We start from the raw sequence: 22,194 nt of genomic DNA on the forward strand, positions 1-22,194 counted from the left end.
TTCCAGGACTCGCTTACGCTCGTCCTGGAATTTTGTCTCTTCGTCCAAAAAAACCCTATTTTCCGGACTTGTTACGTAAATTACTATTGTTGATAATATTTGTTTGAATCATGGGGATTCATTAGAATATATCATAGATTATACAACTCATGTTCTGGTGAACCAATAGATCCCTGTAAATTTCCTATTGATAAGTGAATATACTAGGTACTTGACGACGTGGTATAATCGTTTTGGTGTTTCGCCTCCAGCAATATTGAGATCATTTCCATAGTAACATTCTTGGACTTCGCCAAAATATAGAAGTCAAGCTCAGTGAAATGTCACTGAATTATCAAAATGCAGTGCTTTGGTTATAGTTATAAATATACCGGGTGGTTCGTTTGATTTGGCCTCAGAAAGAAACGGGCAAAATTCATAAAACACCCTGTATTTCGGCTACCTATGCACCTGTGAAGTATTTCCGTTTGCCCTGTATAATGGAATAATGAATAAAACTAGTGTTCATCCAAACTTCTCGTATACGATTCTATATAAAAATATTGTTTATTAACAAATTACAAACTGAGCAATTACAATGATCCATAAAAGGTATCAACTGAGTATATTGATTTGATGAACAAATTTGGCTGATATTATGAGTAAATTCTGTTACTCAGAAGCTAACTATTGAATATGTGATTTTGCTATTTTTGTTGGATGTGCATTTTTTTGTGGTAAAGTTTTTCACGTGACCAACCCATAGATTTAAAGGTAATCATGATTATTTATGAACGTGTGAGTTTGCCACATACAAAACTATCAAGGTCAGTGAACTTCATAATGATATGTATTCCACTTATTAAACAAAAAAAAAAGTTTATTGAAATAACTTTTATTTGGAATAAGTAGAATTTATATTATGAAGTTCACTGACCCTTAAAAAAAATTAATTGTTCATACATATTGCTCACTTTTTCACTTTTTTTCAGCATTTGTAGACATATAGTTAATTCTAGTGTTCAAATAAATATTACACATCCATTTGATCAGTAAAGCTTTATGGCTCTCTATAGGGCTTATGTTAAGGAAGTAATTTCATGAAAAATATTCTGTCCAAAGAAAAATTTCAGCTCCGAAGAATATAACCGCTTTTTGGCAGTTTTCAGTCTCACTTTAGCCTTTCTAGTTCGATCAAAACAATCACCAGCAAGAAGACGAGAGCATAATTTACTTTGAGTTTTAAGAACAAATTCAGGCTCATTCATAAAATGAATCCATGCTGCTTTTCTCCTTTTATCTTTCGGAAATCTTGACCAAAAAATAAATGAAATCGTGAAAATAAAATACTTTTACCCAAATAATTGATAATTATTTTTCCTTTAATGTCCTATAATCAAGGTAATGCCAACATTTTTTACGGAATAAAGCAAATAGCTAGTGATATAATGAGAATTCATAATAATAATAATCTTTATTAGTTGATCAACGAAGTGACAATTGAAGAAAACTACGATTGTGCTGAAAACCAACACAACATCAATGCACAAATTAATACTGAGGAACAAAACAGCGGAGATTTGGCACTAGTAAGAGATGAGCAATGGCGATATACAAACTGCAACTATGGAAAACCGAGAAGAAAGTCGAAGAGATCTATTAGAGCAATTATCTATTAAAATGAATAGATATTTCATAGAATTCGAGGGTACTGATCCTCTCAAACGACCAATTCTTCCTAGACTGAAGACATCGAAAAAACTCTCACATATTCTGCACATAATGAACAAAGAGATAATTTCAACGTTTTTTTCGAATGACCAGAACCTAGAGTCATTGCATCTTATTACCTACTGTGCAGCCTCTACAATATCAGCAGTGCTCGGCGTGAAGCCAAAATCTAGAAGTGAGCAACCAGCACAGAAAAAACAGCATAACAAACCACATTGGCAAAATAGGCTAGAAGCAAAAGTACATAGCCTCCGACAAGATATCGGAAGGTTAACACAATTTGAAAAAGGTTCTCCGTCGAGAAAACTACAAAAAATAGTGGATGCAATTAAGGATCGCCATAGGTGACATGCAAACTACGACGCCAACAATGAAAGTGCTCAAGAAACTCTAGATACACTCAAACAAAAATTAAGTGTATACTCTGAACGACTGAGAAGATACAATGAGAGCTATAAACGAAAACATGACAATATGATTTTTGAAAACTCTGAAAAGAAATTTTATAGAATGCTTAATGAACAAACGTCAACGAAATTAGGAAGTCCTCCAAGCGCCGAAGATATGGAGAGTTTTTGGACCGATCAACTGTCAACACCAACTCCCTTTAACTCCAAAGTGCGTTGGATAAGAAGAGAGGAGAAATCATGTGAGACCATAGAAAGTATGCCACATAGTGTAATAATGTCTGAAGAACTACAGGAAATATTGAAGAACACTCATAATTGGAGATCTCCAGGCCCAGATGGAATTCACAACTTCTAGTTGAAGATTTTTTGGTGTCTGCACGGCAGGCTAGTCGAATACATAAATAACATAATAAATAATCCAACAGAAATGCCAACATTTTTAACAGGTATCACTTACCTAATACCGAAGGATTTTCAAAACACTATGTATCCATCAAAATACAGACCTATAACATGACTACCAACAATATACAAAATCATCACATCATGTTTAGCATCTCGTATCTACAACCATTGCGAGAAAAATAAAATAATTAACACAGTAGAAAGGATGTTCCAAGAATGCACAAGGATCGAAGGAACAGCTGGTAATAGATTCCATCATATGCAATCAAGCCTTCAAGAAACGTAGAAATCTTTTCATGACTTATTTTGATTATAAAAAGGCTTTCGACTCACTTCCACATGGCTGGCTAAAGAAAATTTTGGAGATATACAAGATCGATCCAATTATAACCAATTTTCTAAAGCTTGCAATGGACAATTGGAAAACGAACATCGAGCTTTCCACGGCAAACATAAAAACCAAACTGATTCCAATTAAGAAGGGAATTTTCCGAGGAGACTCCTTGAGCCCTTTATGGTTCTGCTTGGCGCTGAACCCACTCTCTAAACAGCTCAACGCTACTGAAAAGGGTTTCAACATTGAAGGAAATAATAATACTACCACCCTCAATCATTTGCTGTACATGGATGATTTGAAACTGATAACAGGCAATAAGAACCACCTAGAAATTATGGTCAAACTAGTGGAACATTTTTCGAAAGATGTAGGTATGGAATTCGGATTGGACAAATGTCGTACTCTCAGCGTAGTGAGGAAGAATATAAGATGAACCGATCACTCTCGTCGGATGATCTTCATAAATATCTTGGAATGAAACAGAACCGACGAATCAACCACCAAAGAATGAAGCAAGACTTAACGACTGAGTTCATTAGGAGAATCAAAAAAATCTTAAAAACAAACCTCAACAGCAGGAATATGACGAGAGCCATCAACACATATGCATGTTCAATTCTAACATACTCATTCGGTATAGTCCCATGGAGCAAAACAGACATCGAAAACTTGCAACGTAAAATGAGAACGTTGATGACAAAAGCAAACAAGCACCATCCGAAAAGCAGCACTGAGAGGACTACACTGCCGAGAAATAAAGGAGGCAGAGGTCTTACGGACATCATGGAACTTGCTAGTGGGCAGATAGAAAGCCTACGGGAAAACTTCAGAGATCAAGCAAGTACATCAGAGTTCTACAAAATACTGTGTGAAGCAGACGAATCAACACCTTCACAAATTCACAAGGAGCAATTTTCATTCAACCACCAGACAAACCAAGAAAAACTGGAAAGATGGAGAGAGAAGCCCCTGCATGGAAGACATTTCAACGAGGTGAACCAGGATCATGTCGACATTGAAGCGTCGAACTATTGGCTCACATCAGGTGCAATGTACCCAGAAACGGAAGGTTTTCTTTTAGCCATCCAAGATCAAGTGATCTCAACTAGAAATTACTGCAGGCATATCATAAAGGATCGAACTATTACTGACGATCGATGCCGATATGGGTGTCCAACAAATGAGACAATACAACATATTACGGGAGGATGTCAAATGTTTGCAGGAAATGAATATAAAGAGAGACACGATGCAGTGGGAAAGATACTACACCAAGAATTGGCAACCAATTACAAGTACCGACCGGAGACCATCCTGGAAAACGAACGCTATAAGCTGTACTGGGATCGTACAGTTTTGACTGATAAAACAATCCCTCACAATAGACCAGATATATTACTAGTCGATAAACATCAAAAGACAGCATTACTCATTGACGTAGCAAAACCAAATAACAACAACCTGCGTCAAAAGGAGGTCGAAAAAATTTCAAAATATAGGGACCTCGAATTTCAGATAAAGCGCCAGTGGGGAATGATATCAACGAAAACTATCCCAATTATCATCTCAACAACTGGAATAGTGCCCAAAAATCTCAAGAGGAATATCAAGCAACTGGGACTTAGTGAGTATATATGTAATATAATGCAAAAGGCTGTTCGTTTAGTTACTGCAAGGACGGTGAGAAAATTCTTAGGAAGCGAAGGACAGGTCCAATGATCACGTGTAAGAGGACCAGAAGTTCGACGAGAACCAGGGGGACCACAAGGACCGGACACGACCGAGCTCTACCCTTCTGATATTTTAAATATCTGGGATTGAGTGAATGTTCCTCTTAGCGAGGAGTGAGAAGCCGACGGCGAGGAGAAATCCTACGCGTATAGGCAAAAGTCGGGGATAATAATATAAATTTTTTTGTTTATTTATTTATTTATTAAAAAAAAAAATTAATAATAAAAATTTTCTTTTCATCAGAGTACATTTCGAATAGAAAACAAGTCAAAGTACAAAAGACCTTAAGGATGAAACAGAAAAAAAAAATAACAGAAGTAAGTCTCAAATATGGAGGTCGGTATCCAGGTACTCACTTATAGAGTACGGTTCAAGGTTCAGTAGTAGCTTTCGAGTAGCATTCTTAAACTCTCTGAAATCAGGTATTGAAGAATTTGAGGCACATATATTCAACATTTTTTTGAGTTAACACGAGAGAGCACATGGGAAAATGGAAAGGAAAAATTCGTCGTGTATTATTCAGATTTCTATAGCCCTCGAAGTAGTGATCATATTTCTTCAGGAAAAAGATACATTTGAACATATAAAGTCCCGTTGTTGTTAGGATTCCTTGGCTTTTGAAATGCCCTCGACAAGATGTTTTGGCGGATAAACCGAGCATGGTTCTCAAGGCTCTCTTCTGAATAACAAAAATTTTTATGATGTCAGAGCTATTGCCCCGCATGATAATTCCATAAGACAGTACAGACTGAAAATTGGAAAAATACACTGTTTTGAGTAAATCATAGTCTGCTTGTTGTTTCAAAATTCGCAGTGTGTAGAGAACAGAGTTGAACTTACTCCGTAGAGAAATAATGTGCTCTGACCAATACAACTGATGGTCTAATATTATTCCCAGAAAATTGGTACTGGTAGATACGTTCTGGTTTTATGATGTTTGAATGCGATGTACCAAAAATCACACACTGCGTCTTAGCAGAATTGATGTAGAGTTGGTTTTGTAGACACCAATTTGAGACTGTGGAAAAAGATCTTCGGGCCACCTCGTAACTCTCAGCAATATTAGGTGCGGTGATCAGTAGGTTCGTATCGTCTGCGTACATGTAGCACTCTTCGACGATTGGTGCGATGGAAGGAACATCCCGTTGAACTTTTTCATATGTCATAACGTTCTCCGGCAAGTCATTGATATAAATCAGAAAGAGGGGAGGCCCTATGATACTTCCCTGGGGAACTCCAACATCCAACAACTCATCAGATGACTCGTAGATAATTCCGTTTACCTCAATGGACACTCTTTGACGCCGGTTTTCTAAGTAACTCCTCATTAGATTCAACTGTTTGTCTCTTATTCCATATTGATGTAGCTTACGAAGCAAATTATTATGTACCACGCAGTCGAAAGCTCTAGAAAAGTCGATGAACAGCCCCACCGGGACACCACCTCTCTCCACGGCTTGAAGAATTGAGCGCGTTAGTTCAAAGATCGCAGTTTCTGTACTCTTGGTCCTCAAAAATCCATGCTGATATTTCGAAAATATGTGAGATTTATGAAAAAAATTCAAGAGTCTATGTACTAGTATTTTTTCAAATACTTTGGAAAAAGAAGTCAACAAACTTATCGGACGATAATTTTCAAGGTCTTCACTGTTTCCTTTCTTGTAAAAAGGTTTCACCACTGCTATTCTCAGAGATTGTGGAAACACACCTTCTTTAAACGCCATGTAAATTATATGAGCTAAGGGCTCCGCGATGATCCTGATGGATTTTTTTCATGACAGTCATCGGTATTCCGTCATAGCCAAAGGAGCTTTTATTTTCCATTTTACTGACAGTTTTGATAACCTCTTCTGCAGAAATTTCGAACAAATAAAAGGATCGTAACTTTTCACTAATCGGACGAATTTCTGAAACAGAAGTGAAATTAGTGGAAGTCTGTGTTTTCAACGTCTTAGATATATCTATGAAATATTTGTTGAATGATTCAGAAAGATGTTGAGGATTGTCAGATGTTATATGTCCATTACTTTTAGTTTTGCGGCCAGTTTTTGGTTGATTAGATTCCAAACTGTTTTATTTTTATTTCTTGAATTTATTATTTGATCTCTGATAAAATTAGTCTTGTTGATTTTGAGGCTTTTGTCATACAATTTCTTAGTTTCTTTATATAGACCTAAATATTCTTGGCGAAACAGAGACACTGTGTATAGATAGTCTAGTCGGTGTTTGATATTCATTATCTCTGGAGATCTATCAACACATCTTTTGTGGAAATTCTTAACTTTGATGTTAACAAGGGGAAAAGCTCTATCGAATATAGATACATATCTTTCGAAAAATCTATCCCAAAGATAATCCACATTAATATTGTTTTGAATAATTGAGTGATCGTTCCAATTTTCAGCAGAAAGCCATTCCAGGAACTTTTGCATAGTCAATTCATTGATCAATCGAATTTGTTTTGAGTTAATTTTAGAAGCAGTATCTGGAATTGTGAATGAAAATTGTTGGGAGGTGTGGTCAGACAAATGAGATTGGAGTACAGCAGTTTCGTAGTCTTCCAAATTTGTGATTACATTATCAATGCAGGTCGAAGAAATAGGTGTTATACGAGTTGGTTCAAAAATAGTTAGACTGGCATTATAACCTTCCAGAAGTGAAATGAATTTTTGTGTTTCTAAATAAAAAGAATGTATATTGATATTGAAATCACCAGTGATAATAAACTGACTATTTTCAGACGTGAGTTTTTGAAGAATTAAATTCATTCTTTCAAAGAATAAATCAATATCACACCTGGGATAAGTATTTGGTCTATAAATCGACAAAATCACATAATAATCTTTACGGATAGACGCCTCAATAGCAGAACACTCAAAAACATAAGGCACACTCCACCCAACAAGATCTGCGCGCTCCTTGCAGACAAATTCATTTTTACAATAAATTGCGCATCCACCATGACTTCCAATCGCTCTGCAGTATTTAGATACTAATTTATATCCTGTCATATGGAGTACATCGAGTTCAGAGTAACTCTGCCAATGTTCTGTGACAGCTACGAAGCATGCGTTATGATTGTTTACAAACTGTTCTAACCTAAGTAAACAATTTCTTAAAGATTGAACATTTTGATGCAAAATTATGCATTTTGTATTGTATTCGGTATTTTGCCTCTGTTGAGACGGTATAAAAAATGATTCAGTCTACTACCTTCAGGCCATAGATCTGGACTTTTTAATGCTTCGAACTTATCAGCTGGAACCGTAATCTGGAAGGATGAGTACTCCCCAGGTCTTTTGGACTCCAACTTCTCGCATAAAATACTAGTGAAACCTTTTTTATTGAGATGTTTTATAATCATTTCGGATTTCAGTGTAGGATCCAATTTACAAACGTGTAAATATCCATATTTTGGAACACCTTTAATAGACATTTCTTCAGCTTTTCCACTTCCAACAATAGTTCTGTCACTACGTCTGGATTTTTTGTTTTTTTTATGGCCCCTTCAACATCCCAAGAGTTTCTCACAGTAGAAAATCATACGACAGGTGGCTATAGACCATGCTATAATAGATATTCATTAGTGATTCTAAAGAAAGTAGGGTTTTCACCCTATTTATGGCAAAATAAGAACTGTTCATTTTTTTGCAAATAGAATCAATGTGCATACTCCATTTTAAATTATTATCAAGGTGAATGCCAAGAAATTTAGTACCACTCTTAGATAGAATAGCACTATCCAAATGGTGAATCACCAGCTCATATTCACTATGCATAATTGTGAAATGGATACATTCGGTCTTATCGATATTGATCATTAAATTATTCTTATGACACCATTTCACAAAGCTCTGTAGTAGAAGCTCACAGAGAGCCTGAATTTCCTCGTATGCTGGGGCCGAAACTTCTACCGAAGCATCATCAGCTAATAGACTCAACAAAAACCCTCTTATCGAAAAAAACAAGCGCCTACACGTTAGCAAATCCAAGAAAATTACTCTTAAATTTACAGGGAGATCGTTGATGAAGAGCAAAAATAAAAGAGGCCCAAGGACGGATCCTTGTGGCACTCCCAGATTAAGATCGTGCTCATCTGATAGACAGCCTTCAACTTTTACAGATATGGATTTACATCCGAGATAGCTGCGGAGCCAATCCAAAAATACACCTCGAGTACCCAAATTGAAACACTTGTCAACTATAAACTGAAATGAAAGACTATCGAATGCTCGCGAGAGGTCAAAACATAAACCAGCTACATGCAAGCCATTGTCAAGACACTCATAAACATAATCAATAAAGGAAACTGCAGCTGTTTCCGTTGAGTGACCCGATCTAAAACCATGTTGGGCATTATCGAGTACATTGAACTTATCAAGATATTTGATCATTCTGTTGAACACAATTCTTTCGAACACTATCGAAAATATACTAACAATAGAAATAGGTCTAGAATTCATGATTCTTGATTCTTTCAGAATAGTTGGAAAAATGCCAGAACTTACAGAAAGATTAATACAGTGAGTAAAATGCTCACAGATATCTGAGCTTATCAACTTCAGAATTCTGGCAGACATAGAATCAGCTCCTGCACACTTATTATTTTTCAGTAACTTCATTACATCAACAACTTCACACTCAAACACTGGATGGAAGAAAAATGTTGTATTCAGCATTACTGAGGAAATACATAAGGAAGACAAAGATATCCCATAGTATAAATGTACCTACAAGAAAGAGTTTCAGGAATAGGAGGTAACCCAAAGAGAAAAACTCTGGCGGAATCTTCCTGGTTTGGATCACTCCAAAAAATTTCTTTGAAACTTTGACTCTACAATATCCAAGAAGTATTTGGATGTTAGTAAGAATATGCTATACCTCCTCACTGGATTCCTCACAGGGTATTGTCGCCTAAGGAAACACCTAAATGACAAGTGCAGATTCTGTGGGGCGGAGGAAGAAACTCCAGGTCACCTGGTGACGGAATGCCTCGCCATCGCTAGCCAACGCAAAACCTGCTTTGGACACGAAACTTGTAGAAGAGAGGAATTAGCCTTCCTGAAGCCATCCCAGATATTGGAGTTCATCAGAACTCTGGAACTGGAAGATGAGCTGTAGATCACGTTGCTCAGATGGGGACACAATAGACTTTCTAATCTAATCTATGATCTGAAGTATTGTCCATCGCTGGCCACTACATTCTCCCATCTTTTGGGCAGCATACAGATCCCGCTTTGAAAAAACTGGTCATTTTTTGAAGCGATCCACGAATCGATCCAGTTTTTTACTTCTTCATAAGACCGGAAGTACTGGTCAGCCAGGACGTGTGCCATTGATCGAAAAAAATGATAGTCCGAGGAAACAACGTCTGAATATGAATAATACGACAGGTGAGGTAGGACTTCCTTTTTCAACGTTTCCAAGTATTTCTTGGCCACTTTCGGAACATCGAGCACTGTAATGCTCTAAAATCACTTTATCATGTCTCTCGTTGCATTGCGGCCGTTTGTCTACCAATGCTTAGCTCGAACGCATTAATTGTGTTAGATAACGATCGCCTGTTATTATTTCAGTCGGTTTTAACAACTCATAATACACGACGCCGAGCTGGTCCCACCAAATACTGAGCATGACCTTGGAACCGTGAATATTCGGTTTGGCCGTCGACGTGATGCATGGCCGGGATATCCCCATGGTTTTTGCTGCGCTCGGCATCATCGTGATAAACCCATTTTTCGTCGTCAGTCACAATGTGATGCAGAAATTCCTTTCGTCTTTGCCTTGCGAGCAGCTATTCACAAGCAAACAAACGCTGTTCAACATCTCTCTGCTTCAACTAGTACGGCACCCAATTTCCTTGTTTCTGTATAATTCCCATGACTTTCAGGCGTTTTGAAATGGCTTGTTGCACTCCCAATGATCCTGCCAATTCTTGTTGCGTTTATGAAACGTTGAAACCAATTTCGGCACGTTCCTTCACTAAAAGTGGCCTCACCATAGGTATTTGAGATCATTCGATGAGCCTCAGCCACACATTTCTTCATATTAAAGCTGAAAATTGAAACCTCCCGCAAATGGCTGAGTTTGGCTTGTAAGCTGAGAAGTTTAATCGAGAATAACTTTATGATGCAGACACAAAACGAGTAATATTTCGATGGCATTATGTTTACAAATACCTGAGCTCATTGTATCTGAGATCTATCTATTACGATTACCACTCACTGCTATAGCCATCTATTGCAAAATTGCGGAAGCAAGGTTGTACACCAAATAATTTTCCAATAACTGATATAAACCTGTATAGACCCTGTACATTCAGACTCATAACCCGAGCAGAATTCTTCATCAAACACACAGTGAGGCCGTTTGCTATTAATTCTCTCTAACACGAAATGCTTCTTGTATTTATCGACTGAAAACCACTTTAGTTTCCTGAACTTTTTGTTCATTAACCTAGTTCATTATTCTCCTCTACTCGGAAAGCACATGTTTTTCAGGTAGTTCTATCGGAAAAAAAAGTGCAGGAAATTGCTTCGTACTCCTCAAAAACCAAATGAATAGGATCCTTTAGGTTAGCATTCATGTCAGATGTTCCGTGAAATAGAAAACTTTGAAGTCACAACTTCTTCTCACCTTTCAATCAGGGAAGTTTTCACCACTAATCAGCTGTAATGAGTCAGACAAATTTAGTTGCCTCGTTGGATGAACTATTTTGTTAGTTAGCTACAGAAGGGTGGAAATCAATTTTGCAAAATTCCTCATTTATGTCTTTTTGAAAGTGCTATTTTATTATGCGTTTTTGTTCAATCCTCATGAGTAGTCCTGCTTATTTCAGACTATTATTTCCTCTGTCATCGAATATCCAAAGATATGAAAAAATTATATAATAAAGAAAAATATCAAATGGATATTTGAACAAATATCGAAATGAAAGTCTTTCGACGAATTCGAAACAAAATATTAATTCCTGGAAAACAATGAGCCCTATATTATCGAAGCAATGTATGTAATCAACTCGCTCTGAGCACTGGGTATCCCTCTAGAAAATAAAAGTTTTTTTCGGAAACCTTGGATCGTTAGCTGATTTTAGACGATTCACTCGGTATACTACGCTGATTCTAGGGTGGAATTCTATATGATTGTTTTCCTAGAACATACCGTTTCGCCCTTGCTCACATGAAAATATTTGATGAAATAACTTTCCATTACGACAAATCAAGGGCGGTCCTAGCCTTAAATTTTGAGGGGGTACGCCGTTATGGGCTTCGAGTTTTTCTATGGGACCAAATCCCAGATCACACCGATATCAAACCTAACCTCTCAAAAATATATATATTTAGATATTTATATAAATATTTATATAAGGCGTACAACATTGCTTCCGCCGTTTTTCAATAGATGGCTGTAACAGTAAGTGGTAGTCGAAATAAATATATCGTAGATGTCATACAATTAGTTTAGGTATTCGTGAACATAACGCCATTGACAGGTTAGTCGATTTGTGTCTGCATCATAAAGTTATTCACGATTAACCATGTCAGCTTACGAGCCAAATTCACGTCATTTGCGGGAGCTTTTAATTTTCTGCTTTAGTATGAATAAATCTGCGGCTGAGCCTCATCGAATGCTCTCAAATACCTATTGTGAGGCCGCTTTTAGTGAAAGAACGTGCCGTCGAGAGTGGTTTCAATGCTTCAAGAATGGTGATTTTAATGTCGAAGACCAGCATCGCGGTGGAAGAAAGAAGGTTTTTGAAGAAACAGAATTGGAGGCAATACTTGATCAAGTTTTATGTCAAACGCAACAATAATTAGCAGGATCATTAGAAGTGATATAACAAGCCATTTCAAAACGCCTGAAAGTCATAGGAATGATTCAGAAACATGGAAATTGGGTGTCGTACGAGTTGAAGCCGGGAGGTGTTTGAACGGCGTTGGTTCGCTTATGAACAGCTGCTTGCAGTTGTAAAGGTGTTGATTCGTCTACTTCACACAGTACTTTGTAGATCTCTGACGTGCCTGATTTGTCTTTGTCTTTCAATTTGCCCATGGGCAAGTTCCATGATGTCTAGCAGACCTCTGCCTCCTTTATTCCTCGGCAGTGTCGTCCTCTCAATGCTACTTTTCGGATGGTGCTTGTGTGCTTTCGTCATCAAGGTTCTCATTTTGCGTTGCAGGTTTTCTATATCTGTTTTGCTCCATGGAATGATACCGAAAAAGTATGTAAGAATTGAATATGGATATGTGTTGATGGCTCTCGTCATGTTCTTGCTGTTGAGGTTTGTTTTAAAAATTTTGTTGATTCTCCTAAAGAACTCAGTTGTTAAGTCTTCCTTCATTCTTTGATGGTTTATTCGTCGGTTTTGTTTCATTCCTAGGTATTTATAAAGATCGTCCGATTTCATTGCTTCTATCTCCTGTCCATTGGAGAGAGCTATCGGTTCATCTTGGATTTTTCCACGCACTACGCTGATAGAACGACACTTGTCCAATCCGAATTTCATCCCCACGTCTTCCGAAAAATTTTCCACCAGTTTGACCATAATTTGCAAGTGGTTTTTGTTGCCTGTTATAAGTTTTAGGTCATCCATGTACTGGCTAGTTGATTCAGTATCCTCATATGTCCAACCCAGTTCCCAGGAAGAAGCTTTCCATTATGGGAAATTCTTATTGCTTCGAGCAGGCTACATTTCCTCACATGTAGGTGTAAGGGGGGCAAGTCTAGTATGACCTCCAGCGCTGCCGTGGGAGCTGTGCGCATAGCTCCTGTTACAGCAATACACGCCAGCTTTTGCAGTTTCTGCAACCTGATGCGTGTGGTGACCTCCTCGGTTTTTGTCCACCATGCTAGAGATGCATAGGTGACAATAGGGCGTACCACCGCTGTGTATAACCACAGTACCATTTTCGGTTTCACTCCCCATGTCTTTCCAAAGAGTCTTTTGCATGCCCACATAGCCGCCGTGGCTCTGGAATGAGTCTTATCTATATGTTTCCCCCCGTTCAGTTCACTGTCCAGGATAACACCTAGATATTTACACTCACTAGAGAGGTGCAGAGTCTGACCATTTAAGACCAGAGCTCTGAGGTCGAGATTCCTTCTTCTAGTGAAAGGGATTATTGATGTTTTCGAGGGGTTGACAGTAAGCCCCTCTTCCCCGCACCAATTTTCAATAATTTTAAGAGCAAGTTGCATTCGGCTACTTATTGGGCCCCCATGCTTGCCTCTAACCGTCACCACTATGTCGTCGGCGTAAGCCTGGACGTTAAATCCGCATGTTGTGAGTCTCTCCAAGAGGCCATCCATGACCAAGCTCCACAGCAGGGGTGATAGAACCCCTCCCTGAGGGCATCCCCTGCACGTCAGCACAGTCACTTCGGTTTCTCCCAGATAGGCTGTAACGGTTCGTCCTTTCAACATAACTGATATCCACTTAACAGTGGAGGGTTCTATCCCTTTCCTTTTGGCTGCATTGCATATGGAGGTATGTAGGGTATTGTCAAAGGCCCCTCCGATAACACCGAACATTGCAAGCAGAATCTCCTTTGCGTTGAGGGTGCCTTCCACCTCTCTAAGAAGATGATGAAGGGCGTCTACAATAGATCTACCCGCCCTATAAGCAAACTGTTTGCTGTGGAGTTTTAAACTTCCTATTATATTATTGTCAATTATTTTCTCCATGGTCTTCAGGAGAAAGGAGGTGAGACATGTGGGTCGATAGGATTTAGGCTCCAGGAAGCCTTTTCGACCCTCTTTGGGTATGAATACTACCCTCGCCTCCCTCCATGATTTCGGGATATAGCCCCTTGTAAAGCTGGCCTTAAAGAGCTCAGTTATCGGGGCTATAAGCACTTCAACACCTTTCTGAAGCATGGCTGGAAAAATACCATCCATGCCTGCTGATTTGAAGGGCTGAAAGCTCTTTATCGCCCATTCAATTCTTTCTGGTGTGAAAAGTCTACCAGCTTTCTGAGAATCCCACCTGGTGGGGTTGTATACTTCCCCAGCGGGGGTCCCATCTTCACTGATAATCTGCCTGGAGCCAGATTAGGCCCTCTTGGGGATCATTCGTAAAGTCCCCACATGGCTTCTTTATTTGGCCAATTGGGTTAGAGTGATCCTTAGATAGTACCTTTTGAAGTCTAGCTGCTGGGCTGTTTTATCTATTCCCTCACAGAAGCTTCTCCAGGACTGCCTTTTGGCTTTCCTGACCTCTTTGTTGTAGTTGGTCAGGGCTAGTCTATAGGCATTCCAGCTGCCTTCTCGCTTAGCCTTATTGAAGGCTTTTCTAGCAGTTTTCTTGAGGTTTTCATAATGATTGTTCCACCAGGGGACGTCTCTGGATATCGTTTTCTTCCTGAGTGGACAACTGTTTTCAAATGCCCTCTTCAGACATGATGTGAAGTGAGCAGAGGCGTTCTCCAGATCCTCATTGGAGCTGATGTTGTATTTCAGGCCCTTCAGATCAGAAATTATGTGGGCTATGTAAAGTTCCCAGTCTGTCTTCCTGGGTATCCTGCACTCAACATCAGCTGAAGAAGTTGCTTCAACGTTGAATTCTATTGCCATATAGTCTGACATGGATGGCTCTTCTGAGACCCTCCAGTTCTTGACCATCCCCGCACTAAAAGGGGTCGCCAGTGTAAGGTCAATTACTTCCCTTCTGATCGCATTCATGAAGATTGGACTATTACCCACATTTACTATCTCTATGTTAGTAGAAAATAGAAAATCAAGCAAATCCTCACCTCTATGATTTATATCTGTGCTGCCCCATACTTTGTGGGGTGCGTTCGCATCGCAGCCCAGAATCAGTTGTTTCTTCTCCATGCGGCACCATTCGATGAGGCGTTGTACTTCCTCCGGTGGTGGGCTGATGGCGTCTCCTGGAAAATATCCTGAGGCGATAACAAGCTGCCTCTTGATTGGAGTGACATAGCACGAAGGGTCTCTGCAGTTGTTAGAGCATACTCACAATAATGTGGAGGAAGACATTTACATGACTTGTTATGAGCATAATCTTGTATTTTCATTAGAACAAGATGATTTTGGGTCGAATACGAAGATTTTCTTGCGAGTAAATACAAAGGCAGCCTTTGGGTTGTGAGAATTCACACAAAATAAGGTGGACAAAGACATATACATCTCTTGTGTTGGGGATCTATCAAAGGAGACAATTCGAGGTTGGGTGAGTAGATTTTAGAGTGACTTAACACAAAGGGTCTTTGAAGTTGTAAGAGTTTACTTACAAGAATGTGTACGAAGACTTTTCCATTTCTCGTGTTGAAAGCATCGTTGATCGTATGGGGGTAATGGGTGATAAAAAAGTTGATTTGCTAAATGAGAATAACGTTTCTGGCTCGGAGTCCTCTTTGTGCGATTTGGGAGAGTCGTGGTGCAGGGTACTTCTCCAAATAGCGGCCTCCTCGTCACCAATTCTGGAGCTGCCACCACTGTCGGACCTCGCCGAAGAGAGTCCGTAGGTACTACGTGAGCTTTGCAGCTTTGGTAATTCTGGAGCCAGTATGCTGAATTCTTCTCGATGAGGGCTCCGAGCTTTGCATCACTCATAAGGAGCTGGGCGGGATTTGCTCTTTTCAAACGACATAAGTCTGAGATCCTTCATGAACTCCGTCTCAACACTGACACCTGGAATAATTGAACTGGCCTACTTGGGGAATACAGTCGGGTTTGGAAAGACTGGGCTCTTCCTGTTTCTGTGGATAGACGTGACGCGCAGGCGCGACCCGGTATAAGGAGATCGATATATTATTCTTTCTGTTGTTCTTGTATTTTCGCCGTGTGCTCTGGCGCCTGTTGATTCTGATTCCTGACAGATATGTAGTGACTCGGTTTGCTCAGAGATGGCGCCATGGTGGTAATGCGCCACAAAACATCGGCCCCGGCGTATTTAAAGGGGTCGAAGCGAAGCAACCGATTCACTTCTCACCCAATGGTGTGGGAAGGTGTGTCTTAGGCAGAGATCGCTGGATAGCCTAACCGATGAGTCCACCAGCGATCTCGGGACGAAACACAATACCCCGGGAGAGGGCGCACCTAAATATTGGCTCGAGACAGACTCGCCAAATTGGTGACCCCGACGTGATGACGGAAAGCTGCGGCGTTGGAGCGCAGAGGCGACTCACTGCCCCGCTCAACGTTACGGCTACTGGGGTGTCCATCGGACACTAGAGCCGATGGCACGCCGAGCCTCGTGTTTTCGTCATCACAGCACGCAAGCGCTCTCTCCCCCCTAGGACCACCTGCGTACCTCCTCCTCAGGAGGGTCTTCGTTACTGGTGAGGGGGTGTGTAGTGACTCGGTTTGCTCAGAGATGGCGCCAGGGTGGTAATGCGCCACAAAACATCGGCCCCGGCGTATTTAAAGGGGTCGACGCGAAGCAACCGATTCACTTCTCACCCAATGGTGTGGGAAGGTGTGTCTTAGGCAGAGATCGCTGGATAGCCTAACCGATGAGTCCACCAGCGATCTCGGGACGAAACACAATACCCCGGGAGAGGGCGCACCTAAATATTGGCTCGAGACAGACTCGCCAAAGATATTATGAGGAATCTCTGTGTGTATGATTGAATACCAATCGTCCTTTTTCTTTTTAATTGTTTTTAATTGAATTTGGAGTATTAAGATTGGCTTCAGATTAAGCCAATCATAACGCATTGCACCCATATCAATGAAATCGGTTATGTTAGAATGAGTATCTACTTATTAAGTATTAAGGATTTTAATAGCATAAGGCTAACTGGACATCATTATTTTAAATACCTATGTTCTATAGTAATCACTGCGATACGATACCTATATGAGTTAAATGCACCCAAATTCTGAAGAGAAATTTTAGAAAATTTCAATTGGGTTCGTATCCTGATTGACTCATTAAAACAATTGTCGTCTAAACATAATTAGTGATTCTCTGAAAATTTAGCTGCATAGAGTTATGATAATAACAAAGAATATTAAGATTTTTGAAATTTTTCGGCGATATTATTGATTTTGGTCCGTTTCCGAAGTAGAGAAAACATTCTTTTTCCCCTGCAAAGTTAATTTTCGAATCGATGAATTTGTTTTTAACTGAAATACTGAAGATTTCTTCTCAGTATATTCTCATAAATGAAAACCAGAATCTCGTTCAGTATTAAATTCTGATGAAAGTAGAAATTGTATTCGGAAATTTCGGAGCAGTTCACTTCAAGCTACCAAGGATAGATAGCGCTTCGAGCGTTTTTATGATGAAATATATATAGTCTTCGAAAACACATTTAAATATTTCTTTAAAATTTTTATACACAAATAGGAAATAGAAAAAATAGAACAAATTTTTGCATACACTTTCAATGATAGAATTTGGTTAATGATAGATTTAAAGGTCTTAGTTATTCTCAGTTGCCCCGTGCTCACTGGTTCCAGGGGTCATCCTTTCGCCCAAATCACCGCAATTTCCAAATTTTGTAGTGTGAATTGTTTTTGAATTTGACCCACTGATAAAGAATTCGAGGTCAAATTCAATTCTGTCCGGCCGACGTATATACGATAACGGTCGACGATGTTATTAATTTTGGTCCATTTCCGAAATAGATAAAGCATTCTTCTTTCCCTACAAAGTTAATTTTCGAATCGATAATTTTGTTTTCAACTTAAATACTAAAGATTCCTTCTCAATTCGTTTTCACAAATGAAAACAAGAATCTGACTTTGTATCAAGTTCTGATGCGAGTAGAAAACTGTTTTTGGAAATTTCGGCGCAGTTCATTTCAAGCTACCAGGGATAGATGGTAGCAGTTCTTTTTCAATAATATCTATGTATAGTCTTCGAAATCACAAGTGAATATTTCTTTGAAATTTTCATATACATCATAACAGGAAAAATAGAATAAATTTTTGAATATTCTTTCAATGATGGAATTTGGTTAATGATTAGATATTAAAGGTCTTAGTTATTCTCAGTTGCCCCGTGCGCACTTGTTCCAGGTTCCAGGGGTTATCCTTTCGCCCAAATCACTGCAATTTCCAATTTTGTTGCGTGAATTGTTTTTGAATTTGACAAACTGATAAATAATTCGAGGTCTAATTCAATTCTGTCCGGCCGACGTATATACGATAACGTTCGGCGATATTATTGATTTCGGTTCATGTCCGAAATAGAGAAAGCAATCTTTTTTCCCTACAAAGTTAATTTTCGAATCGATAATTTTGTTTTCAACTTAAACACTGAAGATTCCTTCTCAGTTCGTTCTCACAAATGAAAACCAGAATCTCAGTTTGTATTGAGTTCTGATGAGAGTAGAAAACTGTATCTGTAAATTACGCAGCAGTTCACTTCAAGCTACCAGGGATAGACAGTGCTGCGAGCATACTTTCAGGATGAAATATATATGGAGTTTCCGAAACCACAATTAGTCAGTTCATTATTTGAAAACTTATAGAGGTCATACAACCTATACTGTAGAAAATACTATTCGTTCATTGATTATAGTTTCAAACATACACATTACATTCTTTTTGAGCCTTCGTTCCTTGAACAGATTCCTTTAATTCGTACCAATGTCTGCGATTTTCGAATTTTGAGCCACGAATGGTCTAAAACGATAATGTGTTATTTAACGAACAAAAAAATAAACAAACAAAGGAACTTATGTCGAATCTATCCTCAAATTAGAATCTATACGGCCAAACTTATACCTACATTTTATTTCTAGAACGAAAAAACTTAGAAATAAAAAAAATCGAGTTAGGTTCAGATCTCTATTTAATACATATAGCAAAATCCGACAAGGTGTTCCGTAAATGTGACCATGTGATATTTTTTTCCTGATGACTTCAAAACTACAGAGATATGCAAAATTTCATATTGATCGTATCAACAGAACCAAAGTGTCCAATCTTTCTTCTACCTCAAGACCGATACTGTTGAGATTTTAAGTGTAGATTTTCAGAGTTTGAGTGTATTCCTACATTGAATAACAATTTCAAGCCCCTCGCAGAATTTCGCATGCGAAAGTTTGAGAAATACCTTGCTCCATTTAGTTTTTTCTCCTTCATTCGAATATCCTATCAAATTCAAGACATTTTGATATACAGGGTGTCTTTTTTTGGGTTGAATCTTATTAAGCAATATTTCCTAGGCCGGATTTGGCAAATATTTTCAGTTGATGTATGAAGTAAGTAGCTGTTGCAGAGGATAACCGTACCAAATATCATGAAAATAACGGGTGTTTTTTTTTCGAGGTATATAACTTTAAGTTGGCATTACTGTTCAAGATGGCGACCGATTTAACACCTGTCAAGTGATTTATTCTTAGTTTGGTTTGGCAATTCATCTTGAATAGACTCACGCCTGAACAACGCTTGCAAATAGTGCAATTTTATTTCGAAAATAATGGTTCTGTTCTGTATCACGCACTACGTCCATTTTATCGTCCACAACATCGTCCATCAGAGCAGTTAATTCGATTAACCATGGAACGTTTTGTCACCACATTTACTCTTATTGATAACTCGCATCCCCAGAGACGCCGTACGGTGTGTACAGAAGAAGCTATTGCTGCTGTAGAGCGTAGCATTGAGCAAGTAAGGCGTAGATTCGTCGAATGGGCCCAAAATGAGATTGCCGTTGTTCCCGATTTTCATAAGCGAATTTTGTTTAGCGATGAAGCGCACTTCTGGTTGAATGGCTACGACAACAAACAAAACTGCCGCATTTGGAGTGAAACTTATCCTCAAGTGTATGTCGAAACACCGTTACATCCAGAAAAACTGACTGTTTGGTGCGCTTTATGGGCTGGTGGAATCATTGGTCCGTACTTCTTCGAAAACGATGATGGCCAGAACGTTACAGTCAATGGTGATCGGTATTGTGCCATGATTACTAACTTTTTCATTCCTGAATTGAACAACCATGATGTCCAGGAGCTGTGGTTCCAACAGGACGGCGCAACATGTCACACAGCTCGTGCCACAATCGATTTATTGAAAGACACGTTTGGTGACCGCCTAATTTCACGTTTTGGACCTATGAATTGGCCTCCAAGATCTTGTGATTTAACACCGCTAGACTACTTTCTGTATGTGAACTCATTGGTCTATGAGGATAAGCCACAAACCCTTGACCATCTGGAAGACAACATTGGCCTTGTTATTGCCGATATACGGCCACAAATGTTGGAAAAAGTCATCGAAAATTGGACGTCCAGATTGGACTACATCATATGCTAGAAATCATATTTAAAATGTAATGCCACAAGATTACCTTGCGGATTAATAAAATTCATGTCAATCGAATAATCCATCGTTGTTTTATTGCAATTTAAAGTTCTTTAGCTCTAAAAAAACACCCTTTATAATCTTTATATAGGGTGGTTTGAAAGTTATGAGTAATTGAATAAATTGACAAAATCAATAAGACACTCTTTATCTCGATCATAAGAAGAGATAGACCCTTCAAATATAGGTTATTCTGACTCGCCTCAGTGTCCTCTATGTACCCTTAGCATGAATCACCCTGTATACCGTTCTGTGCTCTCCAAGGGCGCAGTGATGTCCCCATTTTTGTTGTAATGATTTCATGTCGCTTGATACGTTCTCTTTAGATTGGCAGCAGATGATGTAGTAGGCTTTATATCATGACTTGTCTAAGGATTGGATGTTACACACATTTAGAAATGAGTTTTCTCGCTAGTTGGGTTCGGGGATAAGCTGAACGTATCAGAGAAAGGGCAATAATTGAAGCGCCACTGTATTAGATCGCATGAATACGTCCTGGCTAGGGTAATGGTATTTACAGGATTGAAAACATGTTCGACGAGCTGTTCACTGATTTACCCTCTAATACTTATGAAAACGTACGTTATCTTATTCTCTTCTTCGAACTGCTTCTTCGGATAAGCAATTCATCACCTGTAGGGCGGAAAAGGCCATCTCAATAAAATCGGATTTGTGAAAGGAGTTCAGAGTGTTCTTACGTTCTTCGAAATAATACATTTTTGTTCCTGTAAAACCATTGGATGCCTTCATCGTTCTATCGAGAAAAACGAATAATTTATAGATACCATTGGGAAGGAGAACAAAACTTCTAACAGCCATATGTACTGAACCCCTGATCGAATTTTGGACATCAACAAACATAATTCAAGATGCCTATCTACCCCGGAAATTTCGATGTTTTTTCTCAGATTCGTCCATGACCATAATTGAGTCGAATCATAGCTTTTGGACCATTTTCGACTCAACATTCGAAAATTACAAACATTGTTCAGGGAACAACCGCTCAGAAATCAGAAGTTATCAATAATACTTTTTACTGATCGTGAACATGAAAACACGATCGAGGTGGAGATTTGTCATCGGTTTGCAGACAGGTGAAGGTGGAGGAACATATCAAGATTTTGAGGTTAAGGGAAACAACTCAACTTTGAGTAACAATATTTTTGAAGGGACTCAACACAAAGGGAGATATTGGTTTGTAAATATCTACTCAATGTGTTGTGTCTGAAAGCATTTATATGTCTTGTTATGCCCAACATCTTGTATTTTGGTAATCAGACGGAATAGGATGGAGGATTGAACAAGATGATTTGTGGTTGG

The 22,194-nt window shown here is 38.9% G+C and overlaps 2 protein-coding genes across 2 annotated transcripts in view; one reads left to right on the forward strand and one right to left on the reverse strand.

The window, feature by feature from the left end:
• Positions 1–14,688: 14,688 nt before the first annotated feature.
• On the reverse strand, positions 14,689–15,871 carry LOC123686155. Its single transcript, XM_045626156.1, has 2 exons — positions 15,846–15,871; positions 14,689–15,547 (listed from the first exon to the last, which is right to left on the reverse strand). The coding sequence occupies exons 1-2, from the start codon at positions 15,869–15,871 to the stop codon at positions 14,689–14,691; spliced, it is 885 nt and encodes a 294-aa protein (XP_045482112.1).
• Positions 15,872–15,908: 37 nt separating this feature from the next.
• LOC123686156 (SKI family transcriptional corepressor 1 homolog-B) overlaps positions 15,909–22,194 on the forward strand; it is a 56,026-nt gene continuing 49,740 nt past the window's right edge. The window contains exon 1 of the mRNA XM_045626157.1: positions 15,909–16,075. Within this exon, the coding sequence (XP_045482113.1) occupies positions 15,909–16,075 (167 nt within the window). The remainder of the gene's footprint in view (positions 16,076–22,194) is intronic.

This window comes from Harmonia axyridis, chromosome X (genome assembly GCF_914767665.1).
Source record: "Harmonia axyridis chromosome X, icHarAxyr1.1, whole genome shotgun sequence".
Lineage (NCBI taxonomy): Eukaryota > Metazoa > Arthropoda > Insecta > Coleoptera > Coccinellidae > Harmonia > Harmonia axyridis.